The following is a 21,375-nucleotide window of genomic DNA, read 5'->3' as shown; positions in this document are numbered from 1 at the left end:
AAATCGCAGCCTTCTCTCAAGGTATCTGAAATAAACCATCCATCTTCAACTTCTGAAATACACAGTCACCAGGCCCCAACTCAACTTGCAAGCGGATGACGGTTTTGCGAGGGACTGCTTCCATTACCCTCCTTTGTTGCATCCACAACGGATAGTGAAACTGGGGACCTTGTCGCATCAAGGGGTTTCCACCATTCTCGGCACCTACTCAACACGCTCTACCACAACGAAGATCTCCGAACCCAGCAAGCTCTCTCACATCCTTCCCTCACAGCACCACACACAACCTGAAAATGAGCACCAACCAAGCGAAGAAGGTCCCTTTGGACCTCGAAGAGATTCTCAAAAAGAAGAAGGCCGCCGATGCTGCATCATCGAAGCTACGATTCATCCCAAAGAAGGAACGAGAGCGCCAGGCAGCAGAGAAGGCCAAACAGGAGGAGGAAGAGCGCAAGCGTAAAGCCGAGGAGGATGCGAAAAAGAAGGCAGAACTCGAGAGAAAATGGGCTTCCGAAGCAAATGGCACGGGCGATAACAGAACGCAGAATGGATATGGCAGCAGAGTTCCTACTGGTCCCAAGGCCATGAACGGCACGGAAAACGGCAGAGACGGTCGAGGTGCCGGAGGCCGCGGGCGGGATAAGCCAGAACGAAAGACGACAACGAAGGACGGCAAGGAGAAGAAGACTGCAGAAGCTATCGAGGCCGACCTGCTGCGCAACCGGTATCTCGGACCGGAGGTGAACAAACAGTCCAACTTCTCGGTGAAGAAGAAGCGCAAGAGGGCAACGGAGTTCAAGTTCGAATGGGACGCGGAAGAAGATACCACGCTCGAAAACGATCCAATGTACGAGTCCAACTCGACAACCCTGAAATCCTACACATTCGGCAGTCTATCTGGCGAGTACACTGAAGAAGCCGAAGAGATTGCGAGAAGAAGGGCAAGGATGATCGAGGAGAGAGATCGCGAATTTGGAAAGCAACGGGCAAAGGAGTTCATGGAGGACTTCTACAAAGCACGAGAGAAGGCAAAGGAGCGCGCAGATCGGTCGGGCCTGGGCAAGCACTGGTCGAAAAAGACACTCGAGGATATGCGGGAACGCGACTGGAGAATTTTCAAGGAAGACTTTGGCATTGCGACAAAGGGTGGCCTCATCCCCAACCCGATGCGCAGCTGGAAAGAGTCAGGATTGCCGCGAAGGCTACTGGAGATCGTTGACAGAGTGGGCTATAAGGACCCTTCGCCCATTCAGAGAGCAGCCATTCCTATCGCGATGCAGGCTCGAGATCTCATCGGTGTGGCTGTCACTGGTTCGGGTAAAACTGCGGCGTTTCTTCTGCCGTTACTGGTCTACATCTCGGATCTACCGCCTTTAACGGAAATCAACAAAAACGACGGAGCGTACGCCTTGATCCTGGCGCCTACGCGTGAATTGGTCCAGCAGATTGAGACGGAAGCGCACAAATTCGCCGATCCGCTTGGCTTCAACGTAGTCAGCATCGTGGGTGGTCACTCCATGGAGGAACAGGTGCATGCGTTGGGCAAAGGTGCCGAGATTATTGTCGCGACTCCCGGTCGTCTGGTTGATTGCATCGAAAGACGCGTCCTTGTCCTGTCTCAATGTTGCTACGTCATCATGGATGAAGCAGATCGGATGATTGATCTCGGTTTCGAGGAGTCAGTGAACAAGATTCTCGATGCCCTGCCGGTGACCAACGAGAAGCCCGACACGGACGATGCGGAAAACGCGACCTTGATGAAGAGCTATCTCGGTGCCAGGGACAGGTACAGACAGACGATGATGTACACGGCCACCATGCCGCCGACTGTCGAAAAGATTGCGAGAAAGTATCTGCGGCGCCCGGCCATCGTCACGATCGGTAATGCTGGCGAGGCCGTCGATACTGTCGAGCAACGGGTCGAGATGGTGTCCGGCGAGGACAAGAAAAAGAAGCGGCTGCAGGAGATCCTTGCCGCTGGAGAATTTGCCCCGCCCATCATCGTATTCGTCAACATCAAGCGCAATTGCGACGCTGTTGCGCGAGACGTCAAGCAGATGGGCTACTCCGCAGTCACGCTACACGGAAGCAAGACGCAGGAGCAGAGAGAGGCGGCGCTGGCATCGGTTCGCAATGGGCAGACGCAGGTTCTCGTGGCGACAGATTTGGCAGGAAGAGGTATCGACGTGCCCGACGTCAGTCTCGTCATCAACTTCAACATGGCGACCAGCATCGAGAGCTACACGCATCGCATCGGTCGTACGGGTCGCGCGGGCAAGAGTGGTGTTGCCATTACATTCTTGGGCAACGAGGATGCGGACCTATTCTACGACTTGAAGCAGATGCTCTCCAAGAGCTCCATCTCGCGTGTGCCCGAGGAGCTTCGGCGGCACGAGGCCGCGCAGCAGAAACCCACACGAGGGCACAAGAGGGCCGGTGGAGAGGAGCAGCAGTCGTCAGGCAAGGGGGGTCCAGTGGGGCGCCTAATGTAGGGTAATGGGTGACGGTAGCATGGCGAGTGGGTGAGGAAAGAGACTGAATAGATGAAAGTGGACTAGGTCCGGCCTCATAGATTATCGTGATAATCTGATCTGATAAAAATTTTATGTCCGAGCCATTATCGTCGGCGCCTCGGTTCTGTTAGCGTCTCTACTTTTGTGCCGTCTCTGCTGTCGCCCCTCCACACCGTCCCATGTTGTTATTTTTTGGACAAAATTGTGTCTGATCATTGTGGGTGTTCATGTACGTCCCGAGACCTTATTTGATCCCCAAAACTCATGTTTGTCGTTGGATCTCTGTTCCAACAGATTGGTCACCTCAAGTACCTTTTGGCCTACCTATTGAGACTCGACGTCTACTGTGTATGATCCTGGTTCCTGCCCAGATGGCGGGGCTGGCTCCTTGCTGTGCCTGACACCGACAGCGGGGAAGGATTTCAGCACCCGCCCTCATCGGTTCGGGGTTTCCAAGAACTCACCCGACTGCCTAGCTCCCGCCGACCAGAACTGACAGGGCACTTCAGAGTTAACCCCACCGAGAAGAGCACTTTTACGCAATGTTCCTCCCTCGGTCTGATGTCAGGCCCCCTCAGGGATGTTCTAGGCTGGGAAGGTGCGCCTAGTGTCCCGCTGGAAGACGCAGAAGGCAGTGCCCGATGTAAAGAGCCAGGTAGGGTACCTTATTCAGACGCGGAAAAGGGAAAGAGAATAAGAGAATTTTCTGCAATCCGACCCAAGGTGACTTGGCTCAAGGTATAGCAGGTACATCCAAGTTGCCTCAATCATGGAAGATGGGAATGTACCTCCTCCCATGCTGACCTTGCCTTGCTGGTGCCGGCCCAAAACTCCACCAGCAACTTGCAATTCCGCGCTTCCTTCCTACCTGCGCGCCCGCCCTTCACCGTTTCTTTCACATGGTGGTTCTAGTATAAACCCCATGCCATGCGCCTCTTCAAGTCATGAGCTGGCCGTTTTGACAACCACGTTGTTAATTCCCTCTCTCTCTCTCCTCTTCTTAGCTCTGAGTCTCTGGGCTGCCTCCCTCCCGCACTCCCTCTCTCTCTTTCTCTCTAGCGCGCGGGCTTTTCAACGTTGCGAGAATTATTTCACCCAACGGGATCGACACTGACACAAACAAGCCCTTCGAATTGGTCGCAAGCTTGGTGCAAAGAATCCCCAACTTGGAAACTGACCTAAACCCTCCCCGGTATCGGTGGGTATTTTTCTGATCGAATACCACCCACCCCCGAAAAAAAAGTTCTCGGGCGTTGCGCGCTTGCTGGGTGACACACTCGTGGACACTGCCCGGCTACATTCGCTTTTGCCCCGCGGTACCCGTCCGTACTCCGTCTTCCTGTGCGGTCATCCCACCTCCCTGATTCAACTCAGCACGAGGGGGAGCAGTGAGGACAGTGCTGAATAGCCTTCTATTCAACCAGACGTCCTACACTTGCTCCTTTTTCTTGAGCACACTTGCTTCTTCTTTTGTTCTTTGGTGTACTTGGTGGTCTTGAAGTTTCACGGCCGCAATCCAAAAAAGGCTGTTGAGCTGCGCCGTATCCTGGCTGATACTTTTTCGACGAGCGACCAACTCGCGCAAACGCACAATAACCCCCTCCCCTCGTCACACCGACCTTTGAGGGCTAACTGGAGGGTGCTCGATCCTTCGTCCGACCTTACGCATACCTTGAACGACCTCCAAATAGCTCAGGCAGCTATTAGCTAGCCATCGCACCTCGCAATTACCATCACAATGGACTCGGCCGCAGTAGCGATGGAGATTCCCCACCATGACGCACCCGTGTCGCTGAAGAAGAGCCGTACCGCGGCTCTGGAGGCTATGGAGGACATTGTCTACGGATCAGTGAGTTGCCCGCTTGCGAATGAAGCTGTGAGCGAATTTCGCTGACAAGCCAATTACTACCAGGTCGCCGGCGTTGTCGGAAAATACATCGAGTATCCCTTCGACACGGTCAAGGTCCGCCTCCAATCCCAACCCGACAACCAGCCTCTCCGCTACAAGGGCCCGATCGACTGTTTTCGCCAGTCCTTCCAGGCTGAGGGCTTCCGCGGCCTATACCGCGGTATCAGCGCACCGCTCGTCGGAGCCGCGCTCGAGAACAGCAGTCTGTTCTTCTTCGAACGGATCGGTCGCGCCGCCGTATACCAGTCGGGATGGACGCCCCAAGGCCAGGAGCTGTCACTCTCAGCCCTGTGGTTCACCGGTGCCTTCTCCGGCTTCTTCACTTCATACGTCCTGACGCCCGTCGAACTCGTCAAGTGCAAGATCCAGGCGCCTGCCGGCGCCGACGGCTCAGGGGCATCACAACAGCTGCGCCCGCTGTCTGTCGTCCGCGATATCTACCGCCACCAAGGCATCAGGGGCTTCTGGCATGGACAGATGGGTACTCTGATCCGCGAGTCGGGCGGCTGCGCTGCGTGGTTCGGCAGCAAGGAGACGGTTACAAAGATGTTCAACGTGCTCAACGCCAGGTCGGCCAAGACGCAAGGAGAGAGGGACGCCTTGGTTGGGAAGCCACTACCGCTGTGGCAACAGGCGCTGGCGGGCGCCTCGGGCGGTGTGTCATACAACTTCCTCTTCTTCCCAGCCGACACGATCAAGTCGCGCATGCAGACGGCAGCTATCGGCGACGCAGCGCTGAACCGATCATTCTGGCAGGAAGGCGCGGCCGTCTGGCGGCAACACGGCTTGAGGGGTCTGTACCGGGGCTGCGGCATTACGTGCCTTCGCTCGGCGCCCAGCTCGGCCTTTATTTTCATTGTTTTTGACGGCCTCAAGCGACATTTCCCTCTGCAGTAGAGGTCCTCTTTTTCCCTTTACACGTATCGAAACCCTTTTGAGATATCCCTAGACTTGGGTGGTTGTGGCTGCTGTTGTGGTTGGAAGACGGAGAGGTGGCTTTATACAATTTGGCATTTAGAAGGCGTAAAGGGGGATACGATTCCGGAAACAGTATATATACCTATACATGTGCATACACTTTGGGCGGCATTGGCCCGGCTAGATGGAGGTGGGTTCTTACCAAAAGTTGAGAAGAGACGCAAGCGTAGATTATTGAGTCTTTTATATACAACCTTGAATCAAAGGCTGCACCGTTTGATATGTTGCCGTCTTTCGTCCGAGGCTTGCTCTTTGAGGACCACTCTTACTAGCTTAGCCAAGGTACTGCGCATTCTTTGCGACTTGTTCGCTGTGATGGTCAAAGTAACGTAAGGTCAAGGGACTCAGTGTGCTTTATTCGACAGATGCTGAGACCCACTTCGACCAGTCCTACCTACTCAATATTCTCGACAGTTTCCATACTGCTATGTACGACCTGTGACAACTGTATGCCTTTCATTCATAACAAGCCATTCAGGCATTGCCTGCCCGTTGAACAGTTTTCAATTTACACGATGAGCACATGTTTCATAAAGATGGATATCGAATTTTTTTCCTAGTAAACGCTCAACGTAAGGAACAGGCCAGCCAATACCAACTAGAACGCCATGGCACGCAGATACGCCCACCAAGTCCACTCTTCCTCGTCATCTTCCTTCTCTAGACCATTGCACGAGTCACAAACGCCCGCACGGCAGCGGTAACAATCACAACACTACTGCTTCTTCCCAGCCTTGGCGGCCTGTTCGGCCTCGTACCGCGCCTCGGCACCCTTGAGGTCCCAGTCGTTGAGGTAGCCCGCTCCCGCGCAGAGGTAGGTCGCGAAGGAGAGCCAGCCGAGGTAGGGGACGAGGCAGGCGCCGGCGACGGCGTCGACGGAGCCCCAGAGGTAGGCGAGGTAGGAGTTTATGCCGAGGAGGGCGAGGATGTCGACGGTGGCGGCGACGGGGCGCTTGAGGAGGAAGAAGAGGGGCATCCAGATGAGGTTGAGGCCGAGCTGGATCGTGTAGAGGGTGGCGCCGTGTTTTGTGTCGGCGATTTGGGAGAGGGTGGAGGTCGGGGAGAGGCCTGTGTGGAAGGCGCGGTAGGCGGAGTAGCCCATTAGTCTGAAGGGGAGTCGTTAGATATCAGAGAACAGCGTCATATCGTGTTGGTGAAGTGTTTTGGGAGAGAGAAAGTTAAGCTTACCCGTAGAGGAGAGTCCATGCCGGACCAAACACCCACGCGGGAGGGCGGCCGGGAGGGTTCTTGATGGCGGCATAGGTCTTCTTAGTATCCTTGGCTACATGAACTTCATTAGTATTGCTATTTTATGAGGGTGTGATGTATCTTCAAGGGGACCATACGCCGCGAAGAGAAGCCGACGGCCGTGCCGAGAGCTATGGGGAGCAGGATCGAGGCGGCAGCATTCTCGAAGACCTGGTGGGGTAAGGTCAGGGCCGGGATGAAGGTTGTCATTGTGGCCGATTTCAGTTATGTAGTCGGTGGGAAATTGACTAGAATTATGAGACAGCTATTAGACGCGATAATTGCGAGTGGTGTGTTTATAAGTAAATGCAACGGTTCGTCTGGAACATGCGATGCGGGTGGTGAGAAGCAACCTCGGGGCGGGTCCCAGTCCGACATGCGAGGAAGCTATCCTCTTACAGGAGAGCTATGACGCAATGTAGAGAAAGTCTCCTGTCAGGAACCACCTCAATCTGGCGACTTCTACTTTGAAATTTCAATGTTGACGAACGGGAAAGCGCAATACTTAGACGTAGGAACTTACGAATCAAAAGTTGCATGTGGTGCTTGTCAATTCTTGAAATACCATTGGGTCAAAACCGTGAAAATTGTCACGTTGTCTGTCCGCCCATTTTATCTCAGCTGAGGTGGCACTTTGGCAGATGGGGACCCCCGTTCCTCAGATGGACATGCTTCTGCCGCTACAGGGGTGAAGCTCTGGAGATCGCTGGGGATCGGCCGCCGTTGTTCTGCAGCTCTCCAGCAATTGAATTCCACTGGACATTGACCCGCCTGTCACGGCTGGGGGCAGCTGCGACGGCATTTGCAGCTCTTGAGGAAGGCACTGACTACTGCGCTTGCCAGTACCCGGAGCGCATTGTGTAGAGAAGGCATATTCAATTCAAAAAGACTTTTTTTTGGACTTGATTGACTGTAGCATCTTCTCCATCATAAGGTACTCCCTTTATAGAAAAGGTGCAGATCAGTCAACGACTCGTATCTGGCAAGCACATATGCGAAAACGAAGATGTATGCAGTTAAGAGTGCCGACGCTGCCGAAGATCCTCCGAAAGAAACACTAAGCCCGTTTCGCTCAAGGTGGACCTCTCCAGCCGACCCTTTGTTCGTGTCTCGCTCCCATCGTCTCGTCGCCCTTTGAGTACGGAATCGGGTCAGCCTTCCCATCTTCAATCTCTCCTTCGTGCATCCCAAAACCCTCCATCTTTTGGATCACGACAACATCACGCGTCTTATCGTTGAGGCATACGCCCTCGCCATCGGAATAGTTCGTTCTTCCCTTTCTTTCTGCATTATCTTTACTCATCCGCAACCTATTGTCCATCCATCACCTCAATTCAATCCCCATTATTCCTGTCTACCCTCTCCCAGACCATCCATTCTTACTCCCGCCCAACTGCCTGTTCAACCATCCTCGTTTGTCAATCATTCTCAGCAGGCCTCATTTTGGCATACCGTCTTTCTTCTTCTTCCGTTTGCACCGTCATCGTTAGATTGACGAGTCGGTTTTCAACTCATCTTTGCCCTCTGGCAGCTGCACCACTTTTTACTGCTACTTCCGTCCCGAATTCTCAATTCTTTCTCTATCTCTTCTTTCGTTTCCCTCAGAAGCCGTCCCGTATCCCGCCTGCAGAATGATTTCTCTAACCGCAATCATGTTGCCAATCAACAGGCTTCCTCCTTCTTCCTTCCTTCGATCGAGCAAGCGAAACGAAATCATATGAGCAGCAACCACGCAGCTACCCGACGCCGACGCGATACTTAATCTGGCTGAAGAGGTCAATTGAACTCAACAAAGACGCCGTTCACCGTCCCACCCACTAGACTCAGCGTGACATATCCACGATGGACTCCTACTCTTCACACCGAGACTCCGCGCGCTCGCCGGGCGACAGGACGTGGAGCAGTCGCGACGACACGCGAGTCAAGGAAGAGCGAGCTGACACATTCTACCGTGGTAGATCGCCTGGTGCGTAGATCTCTGTTAATCCCATCCAATGGCTCCGGTTGTTCCTTGTCGAGGCCTCTCCCACGATACTGAGCTTTGTACTTGCAAGGATACACTGGTCAATCACTTACAAATCTTTCAGGCCATGAACGTCAGCACCGTGACAGACGGCGTTCACGATCCCCAACTGCTATCGATCGATATGAGCCAAGGGGTCGCGGTCGCGACGACTACGCTGGTGGCAGAGATCGCGATGATCGCCGGGAGAGGAGAATCCAGTCACCGCCAGCCAACATTGATCGCTACGTCCCTGGACAGGACAGCAGCGCCTCTGCGCCGATGACCGTCAACCCCCTTGCGGATCCCGTCAAGCTCCCATACCAAGTCGGCTTCTCATACTTTGGCGAATGGTGGAGGATGAATGAAAAGATCAAGGAGGAGAAGGAACGCCAACGCACTGGTCGTCGCCGTGAACCAGAACGTGCCCGAGGCACACGTGAAGCCCAAGAAGAGCGCGAAAAGGAGAAGGCCAAGATTCAGGTCGCGTATGACGCCTACAAGGAAGAACTTCAAGCAAAGATGGCTCGCACTTTCGTTGGCGAGCACAAGAAGGAGCAGTGGTTCCGCGAGCGATACGTCCCTGAAATTCGTGACGGTTTCAGAGCCCAGCTTAATGAATTCCGCCGTGGCGCTTACAGCCAATGGGAGCAAGATCTCGAGTCCGGAACCTTTGACGAGTTCTCCCTGGAGGGAATTCCCAAGAGCGAGACTAATGGCCTTGGAGGCCTCGTAGAGAAGGAGGAAGGTGAAGCAACCGCCGCCAACGAGATCCTGGGCGTGGGAGACCTTGTGCCAGCCAATGGCGGTGACATCAGAGACGAGAACCTGTACCAGCCCACCCTTCTCATCAAGACCATTGCGCCCCATGTCAGCAGACAAAACCTCGAGACTTTTTGCAAGGAGCATCTCGGCGAAGAAGAGGGCGGCTTCAAGTGGCTTTCTCTGTCAGATCCCAACCCCAGCAAGCGGTATCATCGTATTGGTTGGGTTATGCTTCACCCTTCATCAGAAGTTGCCCCTGCAGTTGTTGACCGTGTCGACCCCAAGGATGAGGATGGCGATATGCCTTTGAAGTCGCCTGCAGTCGTATCGACTGCTGAGAAGGCCCTCGACGCTGTCAACGGCAAGACTGTCAAGGACGAAGTCAGGGGCGATTTCGTCTGCCACGTCGGTGTGCACAATCCTCCCAGTCACCCTAGAAAGAAGGCTCTCTGGGATCTCTTCTCTGCACCCGAGCGAGTTGAGAAGGACTTGGGCCTGGTTCAGCGACTCGTCAACAAGTTTGAGGAAGACTTCGGCTCTGACTTCAACGCCGTCTTGAAGATTGAGGAACGTGTCGACGATCTTAAGAACGGCGGCCGCCTTCAGCCCGCAGTCACTGCACCCAAGAAGAAAGCCAAGAAGGAGCGTGATCTCGACGTCGATGACGGCATGGAAGACGGAGAGGATGGTGCCATTGATGATGACGAGGACGAGGGTGCTGTCGAGGAGGACGACGTTGACGACGAAGACCTCTTGGTCAAGAAGAAGCAGCTGGATCTCATGATTGAGTATCTCAGACGCGTCTATAACTTCTGCTTCTTCTGTGTCTTTGAGAGCGATTCAATCCACGAGCTCACTCGCAAGTGCCCCGGTGGTCACCTGCGTCGCCCAAGGACCACCCTTAGCACTTCCGCCAAGGCCGTTGCGCGCGCTAGTGCCAATGGGGAGCCATTCCCTGGCAAGAAGCGCAGCGAGATCGAGGAGGAAGGCGAAGCGACTGAGGACAAGAAGTTCCGCGGTACTACCGGCAAGGCAGAACAACAGCTGCTTCGTGCCTACAACTGGGTCAAGACCTTCGAGGACAAGATTATGCAAATTCTTGAACCCGAAACGGCAGACCTGCGCAAGCTTGGAGGCCGCCCCGTTGAGGATGCCGTCAGTGACGAGCTGCTGAAATACGTCAAGCAGGAGGACGAGCACAAATGGAGATGCAAGGTTCCCGAGTGTGCCAAGTTGTTCAAGGAAGAGCATTTCTGGCGCAAGCACGTCGAGAAGCGCCACAACGAATGGCTCGAGACCATTGAGCAAGAGGCAAGTCACCTTCCCCAGCTACTTTACGTCAGCTGCTAATCAATTCTACAGTTCCACCTTATCAATGCCTATGTCATGGACCCATCTCACATTGCTCCATCAAGGACTGATGCTAATTCCAACGGTCACTTCCCTCCGGCTAATGGCTCTTCTGCAACTGGAACCCCTCGTGGATTCAACCTGCAGAACTTCACTATGAATGGCATGATGCCCATCCCTGGATTCCCCATGCCACCCGGCGGGTTCCCGCCGTTCGTCGGTGGCGGACATCCCAGTATGCAGTCCGGCTGGAACGCTGGCGGCGATGACCGCGGAGGCTCTGGCCCCATTCGCCGCGGAGGTATGAGTGGTAGCCGTGGAAACTACCGAAGCGGTCCCTATGACCGACGCCCGAATCCCCGTTGGGACGGTGGTATGAGGGGAGGAGGCCGTGGTGGCGCTGGCAAGTGGGGAGACGGTGCTGCCGGCGGTGGAGCGGCTGTCGGCCCACGGGAGGCCACTCAGGGACGTAGTCTCAAGAGCTACGAGGATCTCGACCATGTCGCTGGCGGCGGCGGCGGAGAGCTGAATTATTAGGACAAGAACTACTCCCATCGCTTGGAACGTCGCAAAACAGTGGTCAAGGAGGGATAGAACCATTGGGTGTTTTTGAGAAATTTTTGACTCGTGCGAATCGTCACGGGCGCCGAGAATGACGCTCTACCGGGGGCATGCTTCTTACAACATGGGCATTGCATAATCATCGGGCACATCAAGTTGTACTTTGTAAAATAACAAAAACTTCGGGGTTAGGTTGGGATCGCGAATGAAAACGGCTTTTAATCATTTGACTTGGATCATCGGACAAACAAAGTCTTGTCACTATCCCCTATACCGAGCAATGCTGATTCAAATGCCCTCTCGTGTCCTTTGTGATAGATTGTGCCGTCTATGCTGATAAGCAGAAGTATAGTAAAGAGTCTACGCACAACTTATCTCCACAACCAAGGCTATTCTTCATCTCCTTTTACTTGTTGCTGGCGATGTCTTGTTGCCTCTGATTGACAAAAGCCCCTTTCAATGAGGGCTTGGTATTTGAGGATGTAGTTTCGCCATCTGCTTCGGGCGCAGCAATAGCTTGAGACTTACTCAACTTTGCTAGCACTGGATATCTGTTGCTGTGAGACTGTGCAGGGCAATTCTCATATAGGTCTGGATAGTCAAGAGATCTAGACGCCGTGTTGTCATCACTCTCTTTCACAGATTACTTCACTTCCACGGTTGGATATCAATGCGACCAGCTGAAACAATGCCGTTCCGATATGACGCTTTCTTGAGTCTCATAGCCGGATCACGGCTCTTCTCTCATTAGGTGAAGACTTGAACTGAATCTCGATTCTTCACATGAGACCTGGTGTCTCGTTCTTACTGTTCGTGTCTGTCTACCTGTTTGATACCGGGACAATGAACGCTGCCGACTTTGACAACCATGTTTGCTGCTAGGTACTTGTCTGCAAGCTAAAGAGTGGAGATGAGCTTTCACCCTCAGTAGCTAGAACTCGTTGTAGGATTCTTCCCTCAACATAAGATCTAGTGTTTAGCTATAGTAAGAAATACTGTCTTCATATCTACTTGGTAACAGCACCGTCACTTCCTTAGGCTGGTATAAGAACCATGACTTCTTTGTTTTCCATAGCTGAAAACTGAAAATTATAGTCACGTGTAGCCAGTTTCGCCTCTCGCTTCACGCTGGTGAACGTATTTGAATCCGAATACGTGGGGCGAAGCGAGCTGACTGTCTGGAGGATGATTGGTGCGATGAGAGAATGTGTTTAACATAAAGAATGAATATCACTAAGAAAGCACGTCGATATGAAGGCAGCAGCACCGCTCTCATATGCAGTTCGACCAGACCCAAACCCCGAGAACTATGTGCTTGAGGCGAGCGTTCTTAGCAGCAATGTATCAGGGGCCTTTATAGCTTCTCTAATCAGTAGCTCATCCCGCCAACCTTGTGTTCCGATTTTACCCTCGACTCCTGACTTACAAGACTACGAGACGAGCGCAGTAAAGGTAATATAGATTACAGATTTAAAGGATGGAGCACCCCTCGTTTCGAAGCCGCCGAGGCCATCCAGCTGAGTGGTTGATTCGTATGAACAAACCGGGACGCTGGTGTTTCTCAGGCAAATGGTTCGACTCCTACAACCCAGCTGTTCGATAGTCAAGTCGGCCTCTGACGACCTATCATCACAAGAGCACGCAACACATAAGGCATTCATGAAGCAGGTCCGAAGTCAAGTCTCACTGAACGCCGCGAACTTTTCTAACCTACATGGGTAACTTCATGATGCTCTCAACTCCTCACAGAAGCCTTCAGGGCCCCATCCAACCTTTCCAAGTCTGGGCTCACGCTCTCGTGGCTCTTGAGCGTCATGACTGCCGCCTTCTGCGCGACATCGATCAAGTCCTCCACCTTGCCCCCCTTTGACAGGCCAGCAATCAGAACTCCCAAGAACGTATCCCCAACACCATTGACAGACACAATCTCGTCGAGAGCGACCTTCTCAGCAGGCGGGAACAGGCGCATGTAGACGCCGCCGACGGTGGGATGATCAACGTATCCTCTCGTAAGCAGCCACCTCTCCTCGTTTCTGTCCTTGAGTCTGGGATCATTCTTGCCCAGGATCGTAGTCAGGAGAACACCCTTGGACCCCAGCTTTGTGACTAGGGTAGGGATGTACGGCAGGAGGTGAACCGTCTGCACGGGGATGCCCGCGTCAGTCATCTCCTTGGACGTAAGAGCCACGAAGCGGTCCCGCGCACCGCGCATGTTGAAGGCGTCAATGACCTCGAACCATTCGGGCGTATCAAAGAAGCCATTCTCCTTGGCGGCGCTATACATGGCGTTGAGCTCAAAGTTGTTGGGCGACGCAATGTCGATGCCGGGGCTGGGAAAGACGCCGAGGTGCGGGTGCTCCTTGGGGAAGAGACCAATGGACTTGGCCGTGGAGACGGGCTCAAAGGCGACCTTGCACCCTTGCTCGCGGCCGGCGTCGATCCACGCCCGGACGTCCTTGGGGCTCCAGTTGCCGTCGACGACGAGCCATGCCGGCTTGGCGCCGGCGACGGCGGACTTCCAGTAGTCTGGGAAGGAGTGGTTGGCAAAGATGCCCATGTCGGCCATGGCCATGACGAGGTTCTTTTCGGCATCGTTGACGGCGACGTACTGCGCCGTGCGGTTCGCGACGTGATACTCGGAGGTGAGCTGGCGGATGTAGGTTGTCTCGAGGCCTGAAGCTTTGAGAGAGGATAGGACGGTTGCGCCGGCGCTTTTCACTTTGTTAGGTGTGGAATTGTAGATATAAAGGGGGAGTGAGCTTACACATCGTCACCAATCAAGCTACACAGGCGTACCGTCGTGTCTTTGCTTACTCTGTGAGCTGCCAGAGCGACGTTGTGACCGACGCCGCCGATGGACTGGTTGATACAAGCAGGGTTCGAGGTTTGCATATGGGGCGCGACCTCCTTCTTGTCACCAAGGGGATGATAGTCGCAGCTCAGGTCAATCGCCACGGAGCCCGCCACAAGAACATCGGCCTTGCTGGACTTGGGTTCTTCCACTTTGACGGTAGCTTTAGGGGAAATGTCATAACCAGAAATATGTGTGCTCGAAGAACTATCTACGCAGTCAGAGTCCGAGCCCCCGGCTGAGCTATATACAACGAAATCCGAAAACTTACGATTTCGAAACTCCCTCGTTCAGCAGTTTCGAGAGCTCCACCGAGATCTTGGTAGCCCGCGCCACGTTGGACCTCACCAACGCCTTGTTGGCCAGCGTGCTCCGCTCCTCCGTCAGCTGCCTGATCCTGCCGAGGACGTAGGGCGTGTTCTTGGCGCCCGTGAAGCCCTTCTCAATGGCCTCCGTGACGGCCGTCTCGATGACGGCGTCCATCTCCGCGCGGGGGATGCCGTACTCCTCGGGGATCGGGTTGGCGAAGAGCATGCCGGACTCGATGCCCAGGCTCTCCTGCGCCAAGATCATCGCGGCGGCCTCGCGCTCGGTCTGGACGACCGCGGGGCTCTTTGTGCCGCTCTCGCGGGCCCAAAAGGCGGGGAAGTCGACGTTGCCGGTTCGGCCGTCGGCGAAAGTCGCGACGAAGGCGCCGTGCGTCTCGAGGAACTCGAGCGTGCGCGGGATGTCGAGGAAACCCTTGCAGCCTGAGCTCACGACGGCCACGCGCGTGCGGCCGAGCTCCGTGAGGTCTGCGGAGACGTCGAGGGAGTTCTCGCCGCCGCGGTGAACGCCGCCTAGGCCGCCGGTGCCGAAGACGCGGATGCCGGCGAGTCTTGAGAGCAGCATGGTCCCGGCAATGGTGGTGCCGCCATGGACCTTCTTTCCAGTGATTCCCTGGGATGTGTTAGAACCGAGGTATGGGACTTGTGCAGAAGACGTCTGTAAATGGACCAACATGAATGATAGCGCAATGCTATCTAGTGACTTACCAGTCCAACGAGGTGTGCAACATCTCTCCTCGACACCTTGCCCGCTGTGCCAGAATCCACCATGAAGGCAACCTCAGCTTCCGTCATTCCAACGATAGGTTCGCCATTCAGGATACCACACACAGCAGGAACACCGCCACCCTGACGGACGATGTCTTCCAGACCGAGATCGTTGCCCAGCGCACCGTGTGTGTAGATTGTAGACTCCAAAGCCACAACCGGCTTATTTGTGGCAACGGCATCGGCAACCTCTTCAGAAACACGCAGGAGATTCTTGAGTCCGCCTGATTGGTATGCGGCGGCGCTCATGTAACGACGTACTGCGTTGGCCCCAACAGTTTGGCGTGAGAGCTGCAGCTGCGAGAGAGCGTGTCTCGCCAAGTGGCAAGATGAGCGTGGGACAATCATGTTTGATAGACGACGGCGATGTGCCGTGCCCCTGGTTGCTTGGTTGTCTTGATGTGGATGATCTGATCAATGTTTTGCTCTTTGGATAACGAGACTAGCCGCCAAAGCTTGTCGTTTGAAGATACAAAAGTTTGAGAATGCTACTGAGAGCTAAACAAGACTCATTTGGGCTCGCTGGGTGCTCAACATATAAGATGAACGTCTAGCTTCTAAGAGTAGCGGAATACGGCGATATGAGAAGACGCCCTGCCAAGTACCCAGAGCCGAGGTGCACGCCCTCCGAAATACAGTGGTGCTTACCTTACTTACAAGGAAGGTCCAGACTGGAACCCCACCGCGCCACGCTACCTGTGGCTTAGCGCAGGTGAGTTTCGCGATCCCACGATACTTACTCTCACGACTCACCACCATGACAAAAACTTCACAAACACCACCCTTTCTTCACGAAAACTCATAAAATAATGAGCCTGGGCAAAAGAATACTCCTCGACGGGGAATTGAACCCCGGTCCCCTGCGAATCCGTTGATATTTCAATGACAAGCAGATATCATCACCACTAGACTATCGGGGATGTGAAAATGTTTTCATTCAGTGATAGTTGGTTGACGGGTGAGACCCGCTGAGGGTATATGAATGACCCATCTCTTAGCGCAAGAACAGACAAAGCCCTAGGCTTGGCAAAATAGTATACTGGCTGACATATACCTTAATCCCTTCTTATCGTTACTACCTACCTCTCTCATTGCCTCTCTCATTGCCTCTCTCATTGCCTCTTTTATAATCTCCTTTCTCGGCTTCTTGAGATATATTATCAATGGAATAAACAGGAAGTGAAGGATAATAATAGTCTCAGTAATAACAATAGCAATAAGAACAGAGCTAGAGTTATACTTAGGAATACCGATCTTTTATTTCTGTTAAATTAAGAAAAAAGACCTTCTCGACGGCGTCTTTGTCTTCGTCATTATAGAGGTCACAGCAAGTCATATACTATTACAAGACACTATCCTATCATTGAATTGTGGAATAGGATGAGGCACGAAACCCCTTTGCCTTCCCATAGCTTTCTGCTTCGCGGGATAAAACTGCCACGAACCCAGCTCAGTATATACACCATTACTACATGAACACAACAATCATCCTATAATGGCGCATACAGACACTGTCGACTGTGGGTTTATCACGGGCCCGGTCAACAAAGGCGATGGAAAAGAGTACGGCTGCCTCAGCCACGTTATCGACCTCTGTTCAATCATCGATAGGCACCTTGGTATGGAGTCTGATGGCTTCATCGTGCTTTGGTAGAAGCTACCCTTCCGAGGGTCGATTATAAAGAAGACACCGACAACGGCACCTCTAGCGATAAAGGCGAGCACCATGAAGAGGACGATGACGATTACGATGACGATGGCGATGACAAAGAGGACGACCGGAGCACAGAGGCCATGACTGATGACGGCAATAGTTTGTCAAGTCTTGCGTCAGGGGAAGATTATACGGCAGAGGAACTGGCCGACGCTCAGAACCAGCTTGGCGGCCAAAACATAGCCCTTTTGGCGCGTGAGCAAGACGACGATGACAACCAAGTCTTGTTGATGGAGGTCAGTGATGACGAGGATGGATCCGTTGATATGCTAGATGCAAGCTCGGTGGACTCGTTTGTAGAAGAGAACGAGGAGAAGGACGAGGCGGAAGTAGAGGATATCACGGTTTTGGAGAAAGTCTTCCTCGACATTGACGAAGGCTTTACGGCTTAGAAGCGTAAGCGCGAGGAGGATAGAGCGGCTAGGAACGAGAATAAGAAGGCGAGGCGCGTAAAGAAGAGAAAGCTGGCACAAGAGGCAGAGAATTAGCTTAAAGACAAGAAACAAAATGACTTCTCAAGATAAAAACTGCTAGCCAAGTGGGCAACATGATCGTTCACCGCTCTATAGTATTCCGGCACCTAACTTTTTATTCTTTCTCTTGAGAGTATTCTCTAATGAATAATTAGAAAATAAAAATAGTAAGAACAATAGAGATGATAAGAACGACAAAGTTAATAAGAGCTATGGGGATAGAAGAAATTTAAATGATAAAGATGACAGGATTAGAAAGTCAGAAATAATAAGTAGGCAAGTAGGCGTCACAGTCAATATTGACTAGCATTTTGTCTTGTCACCCACTTGCCAGTCTGAGTCTCGTTTGGAGGGGTTCTAGATGCCCCGCAATCGAGCCTTATCATCACTCAGATGCCATTGGTTGATCTGTTTGCTAGCGCCTGGAGCTCCACCAATTAAATCCTCCATTCACATGCAAGGCTGAAAGCTCCATTAAAAAAAATCTGGACGTCCTCTGCAAGTCGCCCGTCCATTCCCACCTCGATTCGCTGGTGCGCCCACTACCAAACGAGACAAGAAAATCACCACCGACCGGCGACAATGGCAAAAGAACAACCGTTTGAGCAATTCTCCGAGGAGGAAGAGGCCACCTCCTCCGAGGAGTCAGAACTCGAGGAGGAAGTCCCCCGCCAACGCAAACCGAAGCCCGTGTTCGACGAAAAGGATTCCGATGAAGAGGAGCTCGAGAAGCTGGTGCTGGGAGGCAAGGCCGATTTCCGCGAACAGCTCTTCCGCAACGATGTGCTCGGCGATATCGAACGACTCGAGAGAGAAAAGAACCTCCAGCTCACCAAGCCGGACGACGAGCCCACACTAGAGGAAGTCGCCGACCACGATCTCTTCTTCCTCGACACCGGAGTCCCCGCGGTAAAGGGCGGCGCAAAGGCGAGCGGCAAGCAAGAGGCAGCGGCCGTTGACGAGAATACACCGGAGTCCCCGCGGTAAAGGGCGGCGCAAAGGCGAGCGGCAAGCAAGAGGCAGCGGCCGTTGACGAGAATGCGCCCGCGTGGGAGGACAGCGATGACGAGCGATTGACCGTTTCCTTGGCGGCGGCGACGAGGTTACGAAAGCTGCGCATCACCGAGGCCGAGGACATGGTCAGCGGCGCAGAGTACAGCAGAAGACTGAGACAGCAGTTTGTCCGCCTCAACCCGCTGCCAAAGTGGGCGCAAGAGCCGTCGTCCGAGGGAAGGCCCGCAAAGAGGAGAAGACGCTCCTCGGCCGCCGCCTCCGACTCCTCCATCAGCTCCGACGAAGAAGGCAGCGATACAGACCTCTCCGCGGCGCCCCTCGAGAAGTTCATGCGCGACGTCCACCGCCTCGCCGGCAAAGGCGCCGCCAACGGCGGCAAAGCCCGCCTCCGGCCCGAGGTCATTGACATCCAGCGCACGCGCGAGATCCCCGACACCCACAAGGCAGCCGTCAACAACCTCTCCTTCCACCCGCGATACCCCGTCCTCCTCTCCTCGAGCGTCTCCTCCGTGCTTTACCTGCACCACCTCAACCCGACGGCGCACCCGACGCCGAACCCGATGCTCACCTCGGTGCAGGCCAAGGGCGTCGACGTCCGCCGCGCAGAGTTCCTCTACCCGTCGGGCGACCAAATCTTCTTCGCCGGCCGGCGCAAGTTCTTCCACAGCTGGGACCTGCAGACGGGCAACGTGCAAAAGACGTCGCAGATCCAGGGCCACAGGCTCGAGCACAAGACCATGGAGCGCTTCAAGCTCAGCCCCTGCGGGCGGTACATGGGTCTCGTGGCGTCGACGCGCAAGGGTGGCGGCATCATCAACATCATCAGCACCGAGTCGAGGCAGTGGATCGCCGCCGCCCGGCTGGACAGCCGGCACGGCATCGCCGATTTTGTGTGGTGGAGCAACGGCGAGGGCATGTCGATCCTCGGCAGGGATGGCTCCGTCGGCGAGTATAGCGTGGCCGAGAAGCGGTTCCTGGCCGTATGGCACGATGACGGCTGCGTAGGCGGCATCGTCATCGCGCTGGGTGGCCACCAGGGGCCTGAACTCCTCGGCGACGACAGGTGGGTCGCCGTCGGCTCCAGCAGTGGTATCACCAACATTTACGACCGCCACACGCTCGTCAAGACGTCGTCCAAGGCCGGCGAGGTCGATATCGAGCAGCGTCCCGAGCCGACGCGCACGTTTGAGCAGCTCGTCACGCCCATCACGGTGTTGACCTTCTCCCCCGACGGCCAGCTGATGGCATTCGGCAGCACAGAGTCCAAGGACGCGCTGCGCCTGGTTCATCTCCCCAGCTGCACCGTCTACAGGAACTGGCCCACGGAACAGACGCCCCTGGGCAGAATCACGAGCGTTGCGTTTGGGCGGAGCAGCGAGCTCCTTGCGGTTGGTAATGATACGGGCAAGATTAGAATGTGGGAGATTAGGAGTTAAGAAGGGTAACCCAAAAGAAAATTCGGTTGGCATGTTTGTGTATTGAGGTTTATCATCTGGCGTGAGGGCCTGTCTTAATTCCATCTTCCTGCATCAAAAACGGGCTGTCCTCTGTGCTCTCGCCATGTCGCCCTTTCACTCATCTCTCATTTCAGCATTAGAACCTCCCAGCATCAAAATCTCATCTTGCGCCGTAGGGAGCGGAGCGGATCGCCCTTGGGAAGCTCCTTGCTGGACATGAACATGCGGTTCTTCCGGCAATACCGTCCAAGCTGGGAGGGATTCTTGAAGAACTCGACCTCGCCGGGTCGGTTCTCGACACTGAGGAACTGCTTGATGCTGACGTGGACCGTCTTCAGGGCCTTTATTCATACGGAATTCACATTGTCAGCCGCCGATATATCACACAGTAGGATCTAAGGGTAACTCACCTTTCGGCATTGGGTCTTGGTCGGCAAGTCCGCTTCCAGACCCAGATCACCGCAGAGACGCTGCCAGTCGGCCAGCTCTCTCTTGCCAAAGTACTCCTTCCAGCGCGCGACGAGGTTCGTCTGAACCTTCGCCTGCTCCTTCTCGGTCAACTTCCTGTTCATCCTTGGCGCGCTGTTCTCGCCGTTCGCCTTCTTCTCCTCCTTGGGATCGACAATCTTGGGGTTCTGGAGGTCATCCAACGCCTCCTTCAGCTCAACACAATCCAAGATCGCATCATCGCCCTTCTGATCATGACCGTCGTGGTTTCTGCTGCCGCCGTCGGCATCCTCCTCCCTCTTGATGTTCAACTGGATCATCATCTCCTCAATGTCGTGAAGATCGGCGCCACCTTCTCCTCCATTGTTGCCATTCTTCTCACCCTCATCACCCTCCTCCTTTTTGATGGTGAGCTCGCCCATCATCTTCTCCACGTTCTGCAGCTTGGCGCCTCCTTCCTCAGCTGCGGCCTTCTCCCGGGCCTTGCGGGCGGCGCTCTTGGTTCTGCGAGTCATTGTCGGTGTGAAGGAAAATGACTGAAGGAGAGAAGTGAATAGCGGATGAGAGGTGAGATGTTCCTCAACTCAAAAGAGTATGAGAATGATGCATGAGCCGATGCCGATGTGACCGAATGCGGTTTCATGCGGGCGCTCCGTTTGACCGGGTTAAGAGGCGTTGGTTGAATGAGGGGGGGGATATGGTCGCACCAACCCGCCGCGGAAGGATGGCGATTGCAAAGGGTGGGAGAAAAAGGTGAAGTGAGAAACGAAGACTCACTCGATTGAGAAGCAGACGTTTATTTTCCCCCTCGTGTATTCAGGAGAATATTCAGAGCCATGAAATATTGCGTCTCAACTTTAGAACCTACCCTGAACGGCGCAGCATGAGATTGTCTCTGGTCGTAGCACAAACCTTGGTCCCGGTCACATTTAATTACAGCAAACTCAAACCAGATCCAGTGCAAGGCAAAGAAGACGAGCAGAGGAATCATATCAACCC

The 21,375-nt window shown here is 54.2% G+C and overlaps 7 protein-coding genes across 7 annotated transcripts; 4 read left to right on the top strand and 3 right to left on the bottom strand.

The window, feature by feature from the left end:
* Nucleotides 1-56: 56 nt before the first annotated feature.
* On the top strand, nt 57-5,319 carry HER10_EVM0000418 (uncharacterized protein; the record flags this gene model as incomplete). Its single annotated transcript, XM_035470201.1, has 3 exons — nt 57-2,369; nt 4,225-4,362; nt 4,426-5,319. The coding sequence occupies exons 1-3, from the start codon at nt 294-296 to the stop codon at nt 5,317-5,319; spliced, it is 3,108 nt and encodes a 1,035-aa protein (XP_035334574.1). The 5' UTR covers nt 57-293.
* A 796-nt stretch (nt 5,320-6,115) lies between these two features.
* Nucleotides 6,116-6,858, bottom strand: HER10_EVM0009210 (TspO/MBR family protein; the record flags this gene model as incomplete). The annotated part of the gene is made up of 3 exons (XM_035478704.1): nt 6,116-6,506; nt 6,589-6,682; nt 6,747-6,858. The coding sequence occupies 3 exons, from the start codon at nt 6,856-6,858 to the stop codon at nt 6,116-6,118; spliced, it is 597 nt and encodes a 198-aa protein (XP_035335220.1).
* Nucleotides 6,859-7,693: 835 nt separating this feature from the next.
* HER10_EVM0011924 (arsenite resistance protein Ars2) lies at nt 7,694-11,542 on the top strand. The gene is made up of 3 exons (XM_035483166.1): nt 7,694-8,614; nt 8,736-10,726; nt 10,778-11,542. Exons 1-3 carry the CDS (start codon nt 8,491-8,493, stop codon nt 11,300-11,302), a joined length of 2,640 nt encoding a protein of 879 aa, XP_035335411.1. The 5' UTR covers nt 7,694-8,490; the 3' UTR covers nt 11,303-11,542.
* A 1,452-nt stretch (nt 11,543-12,994) lies between these two features.
* On the bottom strand, nt 12,995-15,873 carry HER10_EVM0011533 (uncharacterized protein). The gene is made up of 4 exons (XM_035480962.1): nt 15,212-15,873; nt 14,449-15,116; nt 14,091-14,384; nt 12,995-14,037 (listed from the first exon to the last, which is right to left on the bottom strand). Exons 1-4 carry the CDS (start codon nt 15,617-15,619, stop codon nt 13,062-13,064), a joined length of 2,346 nt encoding a protein of 781 aa, XP_035335382.1. The 5' UTR covers nt 15,620-15,873; the 3' UTR covers nt 12,995-13,061.
* Nucleotides 15,874-16,766: 893 nt separating this feature from the next.
* Nucleotides 16,767-17,377, top strand: HER10_EVM0011742 (uncharacterized protein; the record flags this gene model as incomplete). The annotated part of the gene is made up of 2 exons (XM_035481165.1): nt 16,767-16,890; nt 16,926-17,377. 2 exons carry the CDS (start codon nt 16,767-16,769, stop codon nt 17,375-17,377), a joined length of 576 nt encoding a protein of 191 aa, XP_035335397.1.
* A 663-nt stretch (nt 17,378-18,040) lies between these two features.
* On the top strand, nt 18,041-19,908 carry HER10_EVM0006983 (U3 small nucleolar RNA-associated protein; the record flags this gene model as incomplete). The annotated part of the gene is made up of 2 exons (XM_035476551.1): nt 18,041-18,367; nt 18,448-19,908. The coding sequence occupies 2 exons, from the start codon at nt 18,041-18,043 to the stop codon at nt 19,906-19,908; spliced, it is 1,788 nt and encodes a 595-aa protein (XP_035335058.1).
* Nucleotides 19,909-19,936: 28 nt separating this feature from the next.
* HER10_EVM0004920 (uncharacterized protein) lies at nt 19,937-21,238 on the bottom strand. The gene is made up of 2 exons (XM_035474547.1): nt 20,340-21,238; nt 19,937-20,270 (listed from the first exon to the last, which is right to left on the bottom strand). Exons 1-2 carry the CDS (start codon nt 20,889-20,891, stop codon nt 20,082-20,084), a joined length of 741 nt encoding a protein of 246 aa, XP_035334909.1. The 5' UTR covers nt 20,892-21,238; the 3' UTR covers nt 19,937-20,081.
* Between the last annotated feature and the right edge of the window lie 137 nt (nt 21,239-21,375).

Source organism: Colletotrichum scovillei (genome assembly GCF_011075155.1).
Source record: "Colletotrichum scovillei strain TJNH1 chromosome Unknown Contig00004, whole genome shotgun sequence".
Classification (NCBI taxonomy): domain Eukaryota; kingdom Fungi; phylum Ascomycota; class Sordariomycetes; order Glomerellales; family Glomerellaceae; genus Colletotrichum; species Colletotrichum scovillei.
The sequence above is the reverse complement of the archived record's forward strand: the minus strand, read 5'-3'. Positions and strand labels throughout refer to the sequence as shown.